Source organism: Cydia amplana, chromosome 17 (assembly GCF_948474715.1).
Source record: "Cydia amplana chromosome 17, ilCydAmpl1.1, whole genome shotgun sequence".
In the NCBI taxonomy this organism is placed as follows: domain Eukaryota; kingdom Metazoa; phylum Arthropoda; class Insecta; order Lepidoptera; family Tortricidae; genus Cydia; species Cydia amplana.
The window spans coordinates 2252592-2271869 of record NC_086085.1 but is presented as its reverse complement, the minus strand read 5'-3'; the positions used below and the strand labels follow the sequence as shown (position 1 = coordinate 2271869).

Sequence of the window (19278 nt, the reverse complement as noted above, 5' to 3'; positions counted from 1 at the left end):
GCGGTGACGCCATTTTGAATAAATGACACGAGATTTGAATAAATGATTCCGTACTACGATTATTTTCCTCTTCTGATGATATTTCATCCTCCAAGTAAATTATAGATGATCAAGCAAATCTTATCAGTAGGAAAAGGCGCGAAATTCAAATTTTCTATGGGACGTTATCCCATCGCGCCTACATTTTTCAAATTTGCCGCTTTGACCTTGGTGGATGACGGTGTGTTATGATGCGGTGGTACTTTCCACATGTCGCCACCGTAAAGACGGCCGTCTTTTGCTGCCGCTATATGACGGCACCGTTTTCGGAGGAATCCAAAGCTTTAAGGCTGTGTTTCGACCAGATATGTGAGAGGATTCGTATTGTACTAGGTATCTAGGAAAGTTGGTAATTGGTATATTTAGAGACCCCCCTGGCTTGGTAGAGTCCGTCTAATGTAACTTTGCACCGACTTGAATAAAACAAAGTGTGGCCGTGTCGTGTCATTATAAACGTCATGTTTTCATAAACATTTGACATTAATGATGGTTATTCGTCGACCGCCATTTTGGTAACATCGCCTCGTGATTCATTTCTTTGTTTTTGCTTATTAATATTGTTTAAAGTGTAATATTGATAGCGTATTATGCAGTAAACTAATGTGGAAGTGTGCAGATAATGAAAAAATAATCATGAAACGCGTTTAACCACCATTCTGGCGTCAACGCCGGGTAGCCCACGCGGGTTCTTGTAAAGTCCAGCTATCGCCTTACAAGAACTGAGAACCCAACTACTTACCGAACAACGTCGTGCTCTAGAGCATTTATTTTGGTATTTCTACCTCTAACCGTGGCTGGCTAGAGCCCTAGAGGCCATAATTTTATACTTTTATACCGTACACTGGCTGAATTTTATTACAAATAATCAAAATAATAATAATTCGATCCCACGTGGGATCCACTTTGACGTTGGCGAAATCATCGACAGTATCGATGGAGCCATATTACCCAAAGATTGATTGATTGATTGACATTAATGATGACATTGTCATACTTTGCCATTGCAAATGCCATGTAAAATTAGCTTTGTCCGATTCTGTATGCTATATCTATAGTACAGTCAGCAGCAAAAGTTGCTAAGCGGGCCAGGTGTTCAAAATTATCTTGGCGCGACTTTATTGCTAAGAGAATAAGAGCGTGTCAAGGTAATTTTGAACACCACGCCCGCTTAGCAACTTCTGCTGCTGACTGTATTATGTTATCGATAAAATGCAGATGTGTAATGGAAGATGCAACACTAGTAACCAAAGAAAAACACGTACGTTTACGCTACTTTACAAAATTCGTATGATTAAAGATAATGACATTCAAAAAGATACCTTATTGGGTTCTAATAGAAACTACTTTGACAATGTGAAGTGTATTTTTTAGTATTTCTTTTAGCTTATTTTCTTTTGACATATTTTCCCACGTGGTTCTTTTTACGCAGCTTTTTAATAAGTGAAATTAATCATAACCAAACCTAGAAATTAACAGTACTAAAAGGCTTTTTTTATCGTAATGCTATTATATTTACAACTCATTTTTTACTTTAAAATCAATTTTTATTCATAGATACTCATGTATGATACATATTCATTTAGCCACGTTTGTCTAAACGTTCCAATTTACGAAGAGCAGCAACATGGCAACTTTTTACAGTACGCCGCCGACGACGTTCTCTCGGGCCAACTCATCGGTCTTTTTGACACAGAATATGTTTGTTTTCCTTTCCTGACTGTAATGAACTGAAACTAATTTATTGCAATAATTTAGATCTAGTGAATAGCAGATATGGAGGTTTACTATCTCATATTCATTTTGAGTGTTTTCTGGCATGGTTCAGAGGGTATTATGTGGAGCCTGGCTCCGAACACCCAAAAGTGTTTGAAAGAGGAGTTGCACGCAAATGTCCTCGTGGCCGGAGAGTATGAAGTCACAGAAGTCGCCGGCCAGAGAGTAGATTACACTGTAAGCAACTAAAGCCACAATTCCTGACCAATAATAAGTCATAGTTCATAGTTCCTATTAGTTTCACATCTTCTCCAATATAGTTAACTCATAAAAGCCTTTATTTTTTAGTCTAATTAGCTGGTTGCATTAAAAAAAAGGATTGTAACTTAAAAACCAGTTACTAGTTAATTGAGATTAGTGTTGCTTTATTGTGAAATTTGTTTATCTTTTCCAATTAGATATCATACTTTTATACCTTTTGGTAAACCTCCAATATGTCATAGCTAATCTTTTACTTGATTACAGATTCGTGATTCGAAAGGCCACATCCTGTCACAGAAGGACTCAATTACGAAGGGCAAGTTCACATTTGTGACGGAAACTTATGACACCTTTGAAGTGTGCTTCATTTCCAAAGTGCCGCCAGGTATGTTGGTTCAAAATATTATAATATATAACTAATTATTGTGCTATAGATGTCTTTTCTACTAGCTGCTTAAATAAGTATAGAAAGATAAAGATATGATATGGAGTTTGAATAATCTTATTTATTTAACATTTCAATTTTGTTGTTTAAGATGTGAGACGTAAGTTGGAAATACTTATATCAAATGTTTGATTCACTTGCACTTACTTTTCTGCACCATCATGGATCATTTAGGATTGATTTACCAAAGGCACCAAAGCTGGCTTGAAAAAATTGAATAAACAACTACAACTGTACTGTATGATTATGACAGTAGCATCCTGTGTATAATCATCAGTTATATCCATCAAACAATTTTAAACATTCCTCCATAAACAGGGTTTGACAAGCTACAATACTGAAAGGTTGAATGCTCAACAATTTTTGTATGATTAACTGCATTCAGGTGGCCTACCGCGAAACCCGAAGTTCGCAAGATGCCTGCAATTTGCGAACTTCGATTATAACCCAGATAGTTTAAGGTATATAATTACCCTTAGAGAAATGTCCCTTTACCATTTTTTGAAAAAGGTTCTCCAAAAATGTTCTATCTGCAAAATATTCACCGTTTGACTGCCAAAGACGTATTCATCAACACACGCGCGAGGCTGCAGCCTAATATCAACTTTACTGCATTCGGATAAGGTTCAGGATGCACTGCACAACATAGGCGTGGTGTTCAAGCAGTTAAAAAAGTTTTTTGCACCCCTGCTACCCAAATGTTGACTAGAGTTCACTGCACTTATTAACATACAGAAAGCACGATTTAATAGTTTTGCCAGCTCTGTGCTTCATCAATTCTGAGGGTTGTCGAGCTTTTTTTTGTTCTAATTAGTAATTATTTCTTCTTTCAGAACGCCGTAGTGTGAGCCAGGATGTACATCTAGACATCAAAGTTGGAATTGAAGCCAAAAACTATGAGGGTGTAAGTACTTTTTTTGAAATTTTGTTTAAAGATCTTTTGAGTCTCATACTTGGGGCACACTTCGGACACTGGCGATCAAATGTACGAAACAAAAGCGTTCCTACGCACACAGCCTAAGCTCGTGTAGGTGAACGCGTACCATGCTTGTGTGAGTGAGATAAGACATTGTAGGGTAACTGTGAGGTAACCGAGAGCGGGTCTCAGCGGGTGGGCGGCACTTTCAACGGGAGGCAGGGAGCGTCCATACTGTATGCTAGTACTCTTTATTATACTGTGCTTGGGGTGTCCTATCTTATTGACCCTTTTTTAGGCTTCCGTACGCGAAGAGTAAAAACGGGACCCTATTACAAAGACTCTGCTGGCAGTCTGTCCGTCTGTCTGTTACCAGGTTGTAACTCATGAACCATAATAGGTAGACAGTTGAAATTTTCACAGATGATGTATTTCTGTTGCCGCTGTACAAATACTAAAAACAAAATAAAATAAAATAAATAATAAATAGTGTGGCTCCCATACAACATACGTGTTTTTTTTGCCTTTTTTTGCATAATGGTTCGGAACTCTTCGTGCGCGAGTCCGACTCGCACTTGGCCGGTTTTTAGTATACACCTCTCATCTTATTTTTTTTTAAATACTATTTGCTTTCCACTGCTTCTTATACTTATAATTTATATTTTTATTAATTCTTATGTTCACATCAATGGAATGTTCACATCAATGTTCTGCAATCGACAATCTGCCAGAGATTTGGGGTAAATTCGGATGATTCTGATCTGAAGTGTTGTTTTAGGTTTTTAATAAATAATGTGTTTGTAATTGCAACAATACTAACAGCACACCTCTATTGAGCTAAAATTGTCTGAATAAAGTCACATTTAGACGGATCAAGAACTTGTATGCAATATTCGCCACATTGAATTCAGTACAGACTACAATGAATTCAGTCGATTGACCAAACATCGCAATGCACCACCACTTTACGCCTCTCCAAATGCTCTACTACGGGAGGGCTATGTCACTCTTTCTTTAGTAGGTATAGCTGGTCAAGCAAATCTTGTCAGTAAAAAAAAATCTATGGGATGATATCCCTTCGCGCCTACATTTTTCAAATTTGCCACCTTCTACTGACAAGATCAGCTTGACCAGCTATATATGACTTCTATTTCAATTTATAAGTACCGCAATGTAACGAAAATAGCATGCAAGTTCTTGATCCGTCTAAGGGGCTTAACTAAGAACATGCCAATTTTATTGAATTGTAACTTTTGGGTCATTCCAAGACACAGACCAACCATATAGGCGGTTTTTGTGTTACAAGAAAAAGAGTCACATTTCATCACGGACCTAGAGAATAAACTGGATCGAGTACACGGGCCAAAAAGTGTGTCCACATGAGAAGTCAAACCAGAGCCTTGCATCTCGTTCTAATTAGGGTGACCATAAGTCATATGTATGTGGGATATTAGGATAAGTTTAAATGTATAGTTTGGCCAAAAAATTTTCTCATTCGTGCATAGTCGTAGAGAATCATACCGTCTTTTCCCTATGCTAGTATAAATGCTCCAGAAAAGGGATGGATACCTATAGATTTTTTTCTCTTCTGTAAAACGCTTCACACAACCTTACTAAAGTGGTATCCAGACAAGACAATTTTTCGCCAATCTGATGAAATTCTCCAATCGAATCAGCAGGTGCAGACACATAAATGCCAATTTTCATAGTAATTATCTATGGAATGCAAATTTCCTGATCAAATCGACTGATTTGATCAGTCCCGTCTGGATACCACTTTAATTAAGTAAGTCAGTTATAAAAGCTGTTACAGATGGGATGAGCGTAGTGGATCGCGATCATTGTTGTACTTGGTCAACCAGATCTTGACAGTAGAAAAACGGCGGCAAATTTGAAAAATTTAGGCGCGAAGGGATATCGTCCCATAGAAAATTTGAATTTCGCGCCTTTTTTTAATGACAAGATTTGGTTGACCAGCTATAATTGTGACGAAGGTGGTCCGCCGTACGTCCATTAAAAACACAGCTATATGTGAGAGCGAGACAGATGTCCAGGGTCGCGGACCGGTATACCCGTCTATTACAGTTTTTAACTAAGGCGCTTGTCACTAAGATAAGCATATTAGAGTTAGATCAAAGAGAATTCTAAATTCTCTTTAGCCCCCTCTAGACTATGTGCGTGAATCGCGGCTTCGCGCCGCGAATCGCGCACGGGTGTGGAGGGCCCTTTTGGTTCACTATTTATGCTCTTAATAATTTTACAAACTACCTATCACTATCAATATCATACTCATGGTGTGTTCATATACGTGATGGCTTCCCTTTTCCACACTTCAGCTATTCATTAAGCGTAAGCGTCATCGTACTCATCGTAGATCTGTGATTGCAACAAAATTTTCAAATTTGCCGCCTTTGTCTACAGACGGAAATGTGTGTTCAGTCTATATAGAATCGATTACATATATGTAAATAGTTTGAACCAACGTTTCAGTAATTAAATATTATGTTTAAATCACATAAATATGAATCTGTAATGTTTAAGGACTTTGGATTTGATTTTGGCAATTATATAGCTCTCATTACGTCACTCAAATAATTAAACATGCCGAAATAAAGATATACCTATTTATGTAAACTTTTTTTACATTAAGTACGTAATAATAATTCTGCAAGATCGATCCACATCGTGCCGACATCATAGTCACCCTAATGAGTTTGACAATATCGTTTTGTATTTTTATCGTAAAATTGAATAATTGTGACTTACCTGTGAAAAGATATTCCACAATCAGCATAGCTTTCACTTCTACAACCCCTCACACAACATTTTTTTAACCATTTTTTTTAATATTTTACGAATAAATTCTGAGCGGCGCCATTTACGTATTTTGAAAATACACGAAAAGTTTGGGATACCAATTAATATTCAAAGTTACTACGATTTCTACCATGTTAAATTTAAATGCTTTATTTGTTGTGCGCATGTTTGGTTTAATCAGTTAATAATATTGACATCATAATTATTTACAAATTACTTAAAAGTTATCAGAACTGTAATCTGAATATAGCACTAAAATTGTATAAGAAGGTAATTAATTTCAGTAGTATATTGATATGATTTCTACCACAGTGGTATCTTTTTAACATTGGCAACATGTGCGAGTGAGACACAGGGCTCTGGTTTTTCTATCTCAAGTGGACCGTTTTCTCTAGTCTGGTACGAACAACTTTCTGTCTCGGTGATAAGGTTCAAATTAGTATGGCAAAAAAAGTGACAGTTCCCTCCAGTTTAAAACATTATAACTTCATGCATTTCATCGAGTCTTTTTCCTAAATCCTTTGAACGTCACGCCTGTCCTGTGCGGCGCGGGGGTGGAATCGACCCTTTTGCATTTTTTAAACGTGGCTATGGGTAGTTGTTTTTTTTTTCATTGGTAATATTGGTATGCATGTTGCTAGTTTGACTTCCAATTTTGGCACGCTATATGTCAGGTACAGGTACTATAAAAAACCCAATTAATCCGATTTTCACCCCTCAATTCATCCTAAATTCATATTTTACTAATACTACTTAATTTGAACGCCTCGCCTATCGTGTGCGGCGCGGCATAGTGAACCTTGTCGGAATGCACGAAGGTTGATATTGGGCTGTAACCGCGCGCGCTTTTGGCGGTCAAAGGATGATTACAAAAGTTTGTCAACATACATGTCTTGGTCTTGACAGATCGGTGAGGCCGCCAAGCTAAAGCCGATGGAAGTGGAACTGAAGCGGCTTGAAGACCTGTCGGAAGCCATTGTGCAGGACTTCACCCTGATGAGGAAGCGGGAAGAGGAGATGAGAGATACTAATGGTGAGTTACATGGTGTGGTGTTGGTAGATTTGACAAGAAATATACTAGAAATTAAATAAGAAAGAAAACTAATAGCACTGCAACATCAAACAGTTTCGTTTCTATGTACGTAAGTAACTCCCTTCGATCGTGTTTTAACTTATCGCCACTCGTTGCGAATTTCCTACTTTTCGCACTTACCTATATCGTAATGTACTTTACATTACATATGGGGCTACTTTTCCGCACTAGTGCGTAAAATAGCACTTTTCGTGCGTATGTCGAAACTTTAAAGTGCCATATGTACTGTAAAACGTTGTTCGATACACGTGCGAATAGGCAATTCGCAACTCGTGTCGATTTAAAACACTCTCTTCGGTCGTGTTTTAACTTATCGCCACTCGTTGCGAATTTCCTACTTTTCGCACTTACCTTTTTTCGCACTTGTATCGAAAATAACTATTGCTGGTGACCATAACCTTCGCAGGTTACCTGCTCATAACATAACATAACTTTTGTTCGACTTAGTCATAAAACTCATAAATAATTTCCCTTTTTGTCATAATTCCAGAGTCAACCAACAACAGGGTACTCTTTTTCAGCGTATTCTCGATGGTGTGCCTTCTGGGCCTCGCCACGTGGCAGGTACTCTACCTCCGTCGGTACTTTAAGGCCAAGAAACTTATTGAATAGACGACAATTTAGATTAGGGCTCTCCAGACTACGGCCTTAGGCCCGCAAAGCAGGAAACTGAAAGGCCTTAAGCAAGGCTCGGAGCCGGTTTTTTCTTCATACAAAAAATACCGGCATTAATTCGTTCTTTGGTTTATTATTTCATGTTTAATGGGACAATCTAATAATACGAAGTTGTTACCTAAATACGTGATTTAGTCCTACGTAAAGAGCATAAAATAATTAAAAATACTGGGCTATTTTGGGTTAAAAAAACCGGTTCCGAGCCCTGGCTTTAAGCTCTGTTTTCCCCCTCATACTCGTATAGCAGCCGTCTCCATACAAAATAATACGGTTAAATATGGATGAGTATTTTGTATGAAGACGGCCGCTATCTTAGGCCAGAGCTTTAGAGTCCGACCAAGCTAACTCGGCACTGAATTTGCAGCAACAGAGTGCGGAAGTGAGACTATAAGGCCGCGGACTGGACGCAAGCGACGCGCGGCAAATTAAGGCACGCGGCAAATCATTTGGTCGAGCGCAATGTATGTGTGGCCTTGATTTGCCGCTCGCGTCTAGTCCGCGGCCAGGGGCCCGTTTCTCAAAAGCTTGTAACTTGCTTGTGAGACAAGTGGAAGTTCTAACAAAAGCTGTCAAAAAGTGACATCCGCTTGTATTACAAGTTACAAGCTTTTGAGAAACCCCTGAACGTCAAATTCCTGTGTAAGTATGGAACTGCCACATTTTTCACTGCATATGCTTAGACCAGGGGTCACCAATTAGTTTCTTCAGGGGTCCGATTCTTAAAATAAAATGCCCATCGCGGTCCGCTTCCCCTTGAGTTTATTAAATAAGCGAAAAAATCAAATAGGTCGGCCGCCATTTGGTGACCCCTGGCTTTGACGGATTCCGGAAAGTAAGCGGATGCCTTTGGGCTTTGTTGAAAAAGTTTGGAGATCTCTGATATAGGGCGAGTTGCACGATCAACGTTAAATATGGCGGCGCCAAGTGTCATTCTATACAGAACTGTGAAACTTTTCATACCTACTAACAATAACGTTAACAAACTGGTGCAACTAGCCCTAGATGGTGCGTCTCGTATGCGCGATTCTTAACTTTCAAGCGATATTTGATCGGTCGATTGAGTTTTGTACTTTGTAAATATAAAGGTGCCCACAGATTACCAGCTTGCCTGACGATATCTGCCTTTTGAGGACTTTTGCGTTTAACTGACAGCCTGATATCGTCCGGCAAACTGGTAATTTGTGGGCCCCTTAATGCATAATACATTGCGCTCGACCAAATGTATGAACGGCCGTGATTTGCCGCTCGACGCTACCGCGAAAACCGAATTACGCAAATTGCGGGGATCTTTCTCTTTTACTCAAATGAAGGCGTAATCAGAGTGACAGAGAAAAATGCCCGCAATTTCTGATCGCGGTAGCCCCTTCAGTCCGCGGCCTCACGGAGCTCGCATGCGGCGTACCATCTAACTTAGCCTTAACGCCGGTAGGGGGCGTTGATCATTCGTAAACTTTATTGCAATGTTAAAAGGTTTAGAGTGGTATTCCACCTGACCAATATTTGATCAAATTTGTATTTGCGTCTCACATTTTGCTTAATGAGAGACTGAGACGTAATGCATTTGATCAAATGTTGGACAGGAATACCACCCTAACTAATTATCAATGTTGCCAGTTTTTTAAAAGTCCAAATTAGTTTGTATTATTTTTGTATCCAATCGCAGGCGACTTACGACCATCTCTCCCACACTGATTTAGTATGAAAAGGATGAACTGAGACTTTCGCGCCGAAAGTTATTCATGCTATCTCTTTCAGTCTTTTCATGACTGAGATAGTGTGAGAGAGACAGTAATAAGGATTCAATTTATGTGTGAATGCCACTTTAGTGGTTCTTTATTTAGAACAGGATATTATGGACTTTTTATTATTAGTAGATCAAATGTTACATCACAGAATGCAGTCGAATCTTTTATGACAAAACTCTAACCTCAAAAAAAATATTTTAGCTAAAATGTGTAATTTTATTTCATAACCGAGGTATTTTGGACAATAATTTGTCTATTCGTACCTTTTTATGACAGCCCTACTAAGAGGTATTATTACCACTTCACGCTTAAATCGCTAAAGCGATTTAGATGAAATTTGGTATGCGGATAGTTTGCCCGGGAAGAATATAGGGACTATATCAATCATCCTCATAATTCAACGCAGACGAAGTCGCGGGCAGAAGCTAGTTATTTATAACAATAACAGTTTTCATATAACAGAATACAGATTTTGAGGTTAGAATTTTGTAGACCACAATACGAGTTGACTATAGTTTCTGTCTATTGCAGTGTTATAAATGATTTTTATTTCGATTCCTAACAATAATCATTATCATTATGTAATTACTTTTGTTGTAAAGAGTTGAGTTTATGTCAATGTGTTTCTAAGAATGTAAAAAGTTGTACGAAACTGACATACTTGGTTGTTTTATTTTATACACAGGCCATCCTATGTATGGGCACAGAATAAATAATAGTACTAAGTACAGAAGACTCACTCTCTAATAAAACGAGTCTGTTACGATCAGCACAGATATGGCCGCTAGGTGGCGACAGCGCCACGTGCGGCTTATGGCTTTCCCCAAAAGTGGGGCCGAACAGATGTACTTTTAGCTACCTGTAGCAAAGCGACGAAATCGCGGAGTGAGACACGCCTGGTATGGGTGATTCTGTATTACATCTCGCGTTCCTTCAATATACACTTATCCAGCGCCATCTATTGAACGGAAGTAGAATTGTTTTGACAAGTGAGTAAGGCTTTCCAACATAACAAGCACGCTATGCCAGCGTGTTGGAGATGTTTTAATGGTAGGCACATGTTCTATTCTACCGAACTCGTCATTGTTAGAGCTTAGATCGCTTGGTTCTGAAGGCCTACCGCGAACCACGTTCGACGTGTTGCCTCCCTGTCACACTTACGTACGAATTCACAAGTGCGACAGAGAGGCAACACGTCGAACGTGGTTCGCGGTAGGCCCTCTGATGCTGGACCTGCCAATCGCAGGCGATCCTCATCAATAACCGGGTCGCGCTACGCCGCGCCGAGTGGACGAGCCGGCGGCGGCGGCGCGGCGCGCACGTCTAAATGGAAGCAAGGAATGCACGGCTCGAGCCAAAGAATGGTTTATCCAATTTCTCTAGAGAGCTCACATCACTGGAGATTGCGAATTCTGCACCTTTCTCTGGTTAGGACAAAAAAAAACAACACATTACGGTAACTTGATTTATTAAAAAAAAATTGTTAGGTACTGCTACCGAGAAAATACTTTAAGGCATGGTGAATCAACTTTTTTTTGTGTCTCTTAGGCCCCAATTAGACGGCTCAAGAACTTGCATGTCATTTTCGTTACATTGCGGTATTTGCTCCATCGACTGAATTCTTTGTAGGTACTCTGTAGTTAGCAATGTATCGAATATTTATTTATTTTAAATTGTAAACACAAACAAGTAAAAAGTAGAAAAAGGCGGATTTAATGCCTTGAGGCATTCTCTATCAGTCAACCAATGCTGCATGCAAGTTCTCGCGCCGCCGCCGTATAGATGGGATATATTATGTTCCCCAGTAAGTGTTAGAGCTTCTATTCTATCGATCAGAGGGGCTACCGCGAACCACGTTCGACGTGATGCCTCCCTGTCACACTTACGTACGAACTTACAAGTGTGACAGAGAGGCAATACGTCGAACGTGGTTCGCGGTAGGCCTTCTGCTTCTTATCCTATTGCTCTCGGGACAGAGCAAAAAAAGTTGATTAACCCAAATTCATTCGGAAAAATGTGACCATTAAGTATGTATTAGGTAATAGGTACAGGTGAAAAACAATCCGCCGTGTTGAATGAATGCCTACCATATTGCAAAATAAAATGTAATAATGCTAGTGCGTGAATTTAAGCAATTTCGGTAGGTAAGTATCTAGGTAATTTTAATACCGATTTGGTCGTTTGGCCGACTTAATAAAAAAAAGTATTGTTTTAATTTATGCTTTTCTCTTTAAAAAAATACTTTTTTTGATCAAGTTATTTTAATTTCAGCAGACCAACGTAACAACATATCCAAAAAACTTTGCTATAAGTTTTTTATTAATACCTACGTATTGCACATTTGTAAAAACTCGTATTTAATGAATGCTTGTTAACCCATTTAGTACCGGTGACATCGATTTGTGTTGTTTTTGCCCCGCTGCGAAGTCCTTGATGCCGATCGGCATCATGTTTAGAAAAACGTCTGCATCGGGGAAAATTATATATCTAACCTGTTTCTACATCTCAGATATTAAAATTGCAGTTTGATTGGCTAATTTACTACGTAAGTGTCCCGTTTTAATATTTTATCAAAATTGCAGATAGGTAATTTTTTTTGTATCAGGGATCTAAAAATGCAGATTAGCTTTCTGCTATGGTTGGGTGCGGATTATGTATGTAGGTACTATAGGATAAAACATTTGAAAAAAGTATTTGTGACTATTGTATGGACCACTTCAAATTACCTATAGGTACTTTAAAAACAATTTAAGTTTTATCATGCGAACGGCTAAGGAGTGGAATTCACTTCCTGCTTTATTCCCAATCCACTATAACTTGGATCTTTTTAAATCGAGAATCGAGAGTGAATAGACATCTTTTAGGTAAGCATGTTCCATCCTAGACTGCATCGGCACTTACCATCAGGTGAGATTGTGGTCAAATGCTTACCTATTTCTAATAAAAAAATTTTTACATGGAATGTAAATTCAAAGATAGTGCCTCTATGGAACGCAGTACCTACCCCTTAAAGCCAAATATTAGTGTAAAAATAAACTATACAATACAATAAAATGTATATAAAAAATAATTAGACATAGCTTTGTAAGAATATCAATCATATTAAATTAGCTATGAAATAAATAGGAAATGCATAAAATAGGCTGTGACAGACGGACAGACAGACGTACGAGTGATCCTATAAGGGTTCCGTTTTTTCCTTTTGAGGTCCGGAACCCTAAAAACATAATTTATAAATAAAACAATATATTTAACTTGAGTGAAATGTCTGTAATAATTCGCCAGGTGTTTTTTTTTTATAATTGTTATGCTGCATTTCCAACAAATGCATCAAACAAAGGGATGATATACCTACATACTTAAACACAATTTTGTGCATCGGAAAATTATTCCATGGCTTGCGTGCCAATAATTAACCTTTTGAAGGACATACAAAAATGATAATTTCTTCGAAAGTTCCTAAATTGATCCTTACACATAGGAGGTACAGATTATTTGATTGGTACTGTCGGTAGCGGTACGTTAGAGTCAAGGTCGATTGCACCAAACGGCCCATCCCATTCCCGTTAAAGCGTTTGCTAAATTTTATTTTATGGGAAATTTCATGTTTCATACTTCACTGTTGAGAGACCGTGCAACAGGCTTTTATTTATTTAACTGTAGCTACAGCAGTAATTGTTTCTATCAAGTACGCAAGTACGAGTGATGCATGACGCGATAGACGATAAAGGCGCAAGTGGCGCAACCATCATATTACTACAGGCTGACAGCGTAAATTGTATACTAAATAATTTTACACAAGTAATTTTCGTTGAAAATGCATTTCAAACAATCATAATGCATAAATAAATATCAAAGCTACAATCATACAATTTTATATTCACCTTATTTCAAAAGATAAAAGTTCAATATACATATTTACGACTTCAACTTGTAAAACTTGACTAAATGTGTTTGGCAGACGTTTATGAAATATTTTTTACAAATGTATTGATATACTACAAATGACAATTTATAAAAGGTGTAAATCTAACCCTTTCAACATCTTTTTATTAGCTTATTTGTGACAATTTGTTGGCAAGGAAATAAGAAGAATATTTGGAATGGTGATGAAAGCGAACAATACTAGATGACTGGATGTCAATGTTAATAGATACCTACTTAAAAGTAACTTTACACATTCGTAGCAGTCAAAACGAGCAAATTAAATACCTTTTTACAGATTGTCACATGTAAATGTGAAATGAATTTACACCTTTACAACTATTATCTTATCACAATATTAAATAAATCCTCAACGGGATAATATTTTTTCTAATCGCACCTGTATATAGAGTACTGTACTTAAAAAACTGTATAAACCTAGGATTTTTCATACTATTTTTATACCCATGGACCTCTATTCTGTTATTTTGTAAGTGTTATCGTAATATTCGCAATGATTGTTTTTCGAGACAAAAAATATAAAAATAGAGTAATCAGGAAGCGACCAAAAACGCTGTATTTGAATGTGAACAACTGCACCATTTAGCGCCAAAAAAACAATTCGGCTTTTAGCCGAAATGTAACCTTTAGAGGTCCATGGACAACCTTGAACGCCAACGACGCCTAAAGTCAATATTAATTTACGATCAGAGCGGAGAATAGTCCAATTGCACCGTCAAATGCTTAACGCCGGCCTCTCTAAAAATCCTAGCGGTCTGCTCCGTCACATACCGCGGATCCACTTCCTTTGCCACTTCTAACTTGAGGGCCCCAACATGCACATCACTGCACAGAGTCCAGAAATGAGGCTCCTGGACCCCATGGACCCCAGCAAGTCCTACCACTCTTGTGTACAAGTTTGGTAACGCGCGCTCTAAAGCTGTAGGAGTCCGTTGCATTAAAACACCCGCTGAGTCCCGCACTAAAGGTATAACACTTCCAGCGATGAGTAAGGCTATGGCCATGGAGCATATAGGATCTGCTCTCATCCAGCCGAACATCCTCATTAGGATAGCTGATATGATAACCCCAACTGAGCCTAGAGTGTCAGCTAGCACGTGTAGGAACACGCCTCTCATGATGGCACTCCCAGCTCCAGTGTTGACCTCATCGTCATGGCTATGTCCATTGCCGTTGTGCGAGTGGCCGTGGCCGCCGTGGGAATGCCCATGCCCTCCGTGGCCGTGCGCATGACCGTGGTGGAAGGCGTATATGCCCACCATGTTGACTAGGAAGCCCATGATTGAGACTAGTAGGAGCCGTTCGTGTTTGACCTGGAATAAAATATTTCTAATTTATTATTTAATTCTGTAGGAAGGAATCTAGGGCATTTTGATGCTCGTAAAGTAGGTAAGAACAGCTTTCTCATTTTAATTTTGGTGCTGAGTGCAGATGATTCGTCATACCCAGGCATGTATGACGCCGATCGGCTTCACGGTCACATTCGCACCGAGCGGGTTAATCAGGAGATTAACCCGCTCGATGTAAGTTAGGAAACTAAATATAACCACGCATCTCCATTCAGTTAATATCTTTATGACCTGTAAAGAGTTAAGTTCCCTTGCAAAACCTAGCTAGATTTTTTTTTTTTGATATAACTATCAAAATTGTAAACGTGCAATATCTGGGAGACCGAGCTTTGCTCGGAAAACATATAAAAACTCAAAAATGAGCGTTTTCCCAGAGATAAGACCTAGCTAGATCGATTTTTCGCCCCCGAAAACCCCCATATAGCAAATCTCGTCGAAATCGTTAGAGCCGCTTCCAAGATCCCCGAAATTATATATATATATATATATATATATATATATATATATATATATATATATATATATATATATATATATATAATAAATAAACAAGAATTGCTCGTTTAAAGGTATAAGATAAGATAGATAATAGAAACTTGGTTCACATATTTGTGAGCACCTTGGCCGCTCTGATATGTCTGTCATATCTGATAACAACGAAGAGACGTCATACTATTGTCACTGTGACAAGATACAAAATGAGTCATAAATTAAAAATTTCGACTGTACAAAGCAAATAGTAAAAAATTTCTTCAACTTATTACTCAACTAGTCAAACACAAGTACAATGCAAACGGCCTTCGATTAGATTTCTAAATAGGTAGGCAATTTCATAGCTTGTATCTGTAAATGGAATTAATGGCACATTGCATTACACTACAATCTCATTTTCTTTACAAATCTTTAGTGTATAGGTTTCTTAAATTTAATGTCGTAACACCGTTTTCGAACATAATCAAAAACAAATTTATTAAACAAATGTGTAGGTAGGTAGTAGGTACGTATGGAATATGGAATTCGTTATTCCCTCGTAACTCGTACCTATAATTCATCAAAAAATCGAAAAAAGTCGAACGAAGGGGCAAAGCTATTATACATCAAATTGTATAAACATTATGTATATAATGTAGATATCCAGAGAGGAAAACGGGGACTACATTTAAATAAGGAGAACCAGTCGTCCCCTTTCCTCTTAAGAGTGTTGCTGTAACTATAACCCACTTAATGGGATACAATTGATTGATCAAACTATTATTAAACCCTCATGGTAAACACATAAAGTCAAATGAAGGGAGACGGGGAAAGTACAGTCACGCTCCGCGATTGTTCTAGCTAAATTGGACATTCCATAGCGTAAGTATGGAACAACCAATTTAGCTAGGACCCTAAATGGCGTAACAATGCCTGTGTGACTGTACGTGCTTGATCGACTCTGACGTACGAACACGTGCCGATGGAATTTCGACATTATGTCAAGTGTATTAGTGTTGACATTATTGGCGTTGTGCAAGCTGAGGCAGTCAATGTTAAAATATGGTTGTGCAGTCGCCATTAGATATATCGGAGCGGCCAAGGTGCTCACAAATATCTGAACACGCCTCTATTTTTGTCTTCCGATATTTTTGAGCACCTCGGCCGCTCCGATATATCTGCAGGTGACTGCATGTAGTATGGAAGTGAATCATTTATTTTTTGTAATGGGAATGGGTCAATTCATCAATCATTTTGTATAAAGGAGGTGAATTTGATGTTGTGAGACTTGTGAGGACTCTCAAAATCAAAATGGGTTTCTAAAAACCACATTTGAATTTGAGTATCTGTTTGCAAAATATTTTTATGATTATCAATTTAGTATGATTTGTAATTTAGTGTAATCCAAATATTGAGGTAATTTATACAATTTAAGCACAAAATACTCATAGTTACTTATCTGTAGATTCTCTAACATAACTAACTGCGTGATAACTTCTGATAGGTACTTATCTTAATTAATGGTTTCGTCATATTTTTGATAACATTAAAGCTATAAACGTTTGGCATTTAGAATTGCTTAGTTTTCCTTTTTTAAGTAGTAGTTTTAATTTTATTTAGGTTACTTTTTATTGTTACTTTATACTTAAGTTGTTGTTTAAAAAAATTGTAAAGTAAACTGAAATAGAATCATATATTAAAGAAAAAGTGACGAAGCCCTCCAGTGGTGAAGGTCGGATTCGAACCGTCTTTAGCAATCCGGGCTAACGCCTTGAACCCCTTGGCATATGTATAATTCTATCCTCAAGGAAAGATAAGGTTTAGATAGTAACTTACCTCTGGAGGCTCAATAGCCCTCTCCACCGCCTCGCTCATAATAAAGAATGCTATAAACAGCAGGAACAAGCCGTTCACAAAGCCAGCGACCACTTCGGCCCGTGCATATCCATACGAGTAGCGCTCATTGGACCGCCATTTTGATATCACGGAGGCTGCCAGGCCCGCCACCAGGCCCGTGCAGTCGAAGAACATGTGGAATGCATCTGATATTAGACCTGGAAAAAGGGGGAATAGTACACATGTAGTAGTAGTAGTAGTAGTAGTAGGGGGGGGGGGTGGTGGTTACAAATGGAGGGATGTTAAACACTTAACATGTGTAGTTGGTCTAACTTTGCAACAATTTAAATAGACCAAAGTGAGGAGGTGTCATTATAAATAAATAAATATTATAGGACATTCTTACACAGATTGACTAAGTCCCACAGTAAGCTCAAGAAGGCTTGTGTTGTGGGTACATATATACATAGAAAATACATACATTCATATACAAATACATATAAAACACCCAAGACTCAGGAACAAACATCTGTGCTCATCACACAAATGCCCTTACTGAAATTCAAACCCAGGACTGCTTCTCCAGGCTTCACAGGCAGGCATTATAAACATCATATTTTAATAAAAATAGACATTAATGCTGACATGGCCACACTTTGTCATGCTGAGTTATCATGGTCATTGGTGCATTGTAACATTTGTACAGTCAACATCAAATATATGTTTCGATTTTTTGCCTTATTACAAAGGAGTAAGCACTGTAAACAACACAAATAGGGAATACAAATTATAAAGAAGAATTCATATAAGCTACAATAATGAAAGATTTAATTGATGTAATTAAAGTACATTTTTTCCTGTATGTACAAGATTCTCAAGAATCAATCTTTCCTAATGTTACTTTCAAATCATTTAAGTTTATATCATAAATATTAAATCTACACAAGAGGCTGCTAAACAACTAAACATATGCCACTTGCTTAGTATATTTATGAAGACTGGCTTTCAGGAAGCGATGAGGCAAGCAAATCAATATCCAAATGTACTCACCTAAACTATTTGTCCAAACACCATAGAACAGCTCGACGAAAGCGAACGACAAGTTCAGTATAAGGAATAGGAACAAATTCCTCGAATTCTTATCAGAGTAAATTAGTCTGAACCAATTCGTCAACTTGTCGCGGAGCCCGGCGATACGCCCGCGCGGGAACCGGGTGTCCTTCTGGGTTAGCGGCAGCATCTTGGAAACTTTATTAATAGGGAAATCCCACTTTACGTCATATTATCAACACCGAAATATACAAAAACCTAGACACTGCATACGTGTACGAGACTTGAACTATTCTAACCTAAGCCGTAGCTATATGAAGCGAATACTTGAAAGTAAATAAGTTATTGAAAGGGTTTTGTTAGTTACGAGCACGCACTGATGGGGTAATGCATGTTTTAATTGAGATTTTATTAATATTAAAAGCCCGATTGCATCGTGCCGTATCGCCGAAATCTGGCGTTCATTGACAGCCAGCGTAGCACTTAATGCACAGGCAACACTAAAAAAAATATGTCAAATGAAAATTGTTGCCACTTTTTAGGAAATATAAATATACATTTTGATTAATTGAATTCAACATTTAGTATCTTATAAACCACTTTATGTATTTCAGCGTAGGAATGTAAATTATTAAATAAAAAATATCAACATTTTTCATACGATGACAGACAGATTTACAAAACACTAACCAGTTTCTGATTGGCTATTTTTTTCTACAGAGGCATTACAACCAATGAGAATAAGGAATGAAAGTGATGAGTTTGTAAACGAAAACATATTTCTGATGAGTCATAGACTTTCGAATGACACTCGTTTCCGGAATAGTTAAGGAGAACTCTGTGTCAAATTTATATAAAATTTGTTTATGGTATAATATTACAAAAAATATCATTTTATAATTTCTTGTTTCCTGGCTATAAAA

General features: G+C 37.9%; 2 protein-coding genes across 2 annotated transcripts; one reads left to right on the top strand and one right to left on the bottom strand.

The window, feature by feature from the left end:
* Nucleotides 1-1682: 1682 nt before the first annotated feature.
* On the top strand, nt 1683-7947 carry LOC134655645 (transmembrane emp24 domain-containing protein bai). The gene is made up of 5 exons (XM_063511081.1): nt 1683-1989; nt 2278-2398; nt 3292-3362; nt 7098-7224; nt 7775-7947. Exons 1-5 carry the CDS (start codon nt 1813-1815, stop codon nt 7894-7896), a joined length of 618 nt encoding a protein of 205 aa, XP_063367151.1. The 5' UTR covers nt 1683-1812; the 3' UTR covers nt 7897-7947.
* Nucleotides 7948-14268: 6321 nt separating this feature from the next.
* Nucleotides 14269-18844, bottom strand: LOC134655638 (zinc transporter 7). Its single transcript, XM_063511074.1, has 3 exons — nt 18356-18844; nt 17306-17523; nt 14269-14962 (listed from the first exon to the last, which is right to left on the bottom strand). The coding sequence occupies exons 1-3, from the start codon at nt 18543-18545 to the stop codon at nt 14336-14338; spliced, it is 1035 nt and encodes a 344-aa protein (XP_063367144.1). The 5' UTR covers nt 18546-18844; the 3' UTR covers nt 14269-14335.
* Between the last annotated feature and the right edge of the window lie 434 nt (nt 18845-19278).

Bases quoted from the DNA above. Each gene is read 5' to 3' on its own strand.
- LOC134655645 (XM_063511081.1), top strand. From the start codon at position 1,813: ATGGAGGTTTACTATCTCATATTCATTTTGAGTGTTTTCTGGCATGGT. The intron at 2,399-3,291 runs GTATGTTGGTTC...TTCTTCTTTCAG, and splicing joins CATTTCCAAAGTGCCGCCAG to AACGCCGTAGTGTGAGCCAG. The intron at 7,225-7,774 runs GTGAGTTACATG...TCATAATTCCAG, and splicing joins GGAGATGAGAGATACTAATG to AGTCAACCAACAACAGGGTA.
- LOC134655638 (XM_063511074.1), bottom strand. From the start codon at position 18,545: ATGCTGCCGCTAACCCAGAAGGACACCCGGTTCCCGCGCGGGCGTATC. The intron at 17,524-18,355 runs GTGAGTACATTT...CCCTTTTTCCAG, and splicing joins TGTTTGGACAAATAGTTTAG to GTCTAATATCAGATGCATTC. The intron at 14,963-17,305 runs GTAAGTTACTAT...ATTTTATTCCAG, and splicing joins GGGCTATTGAGCCTCCAGAG to GTCAAACACGAACGGCTCCT.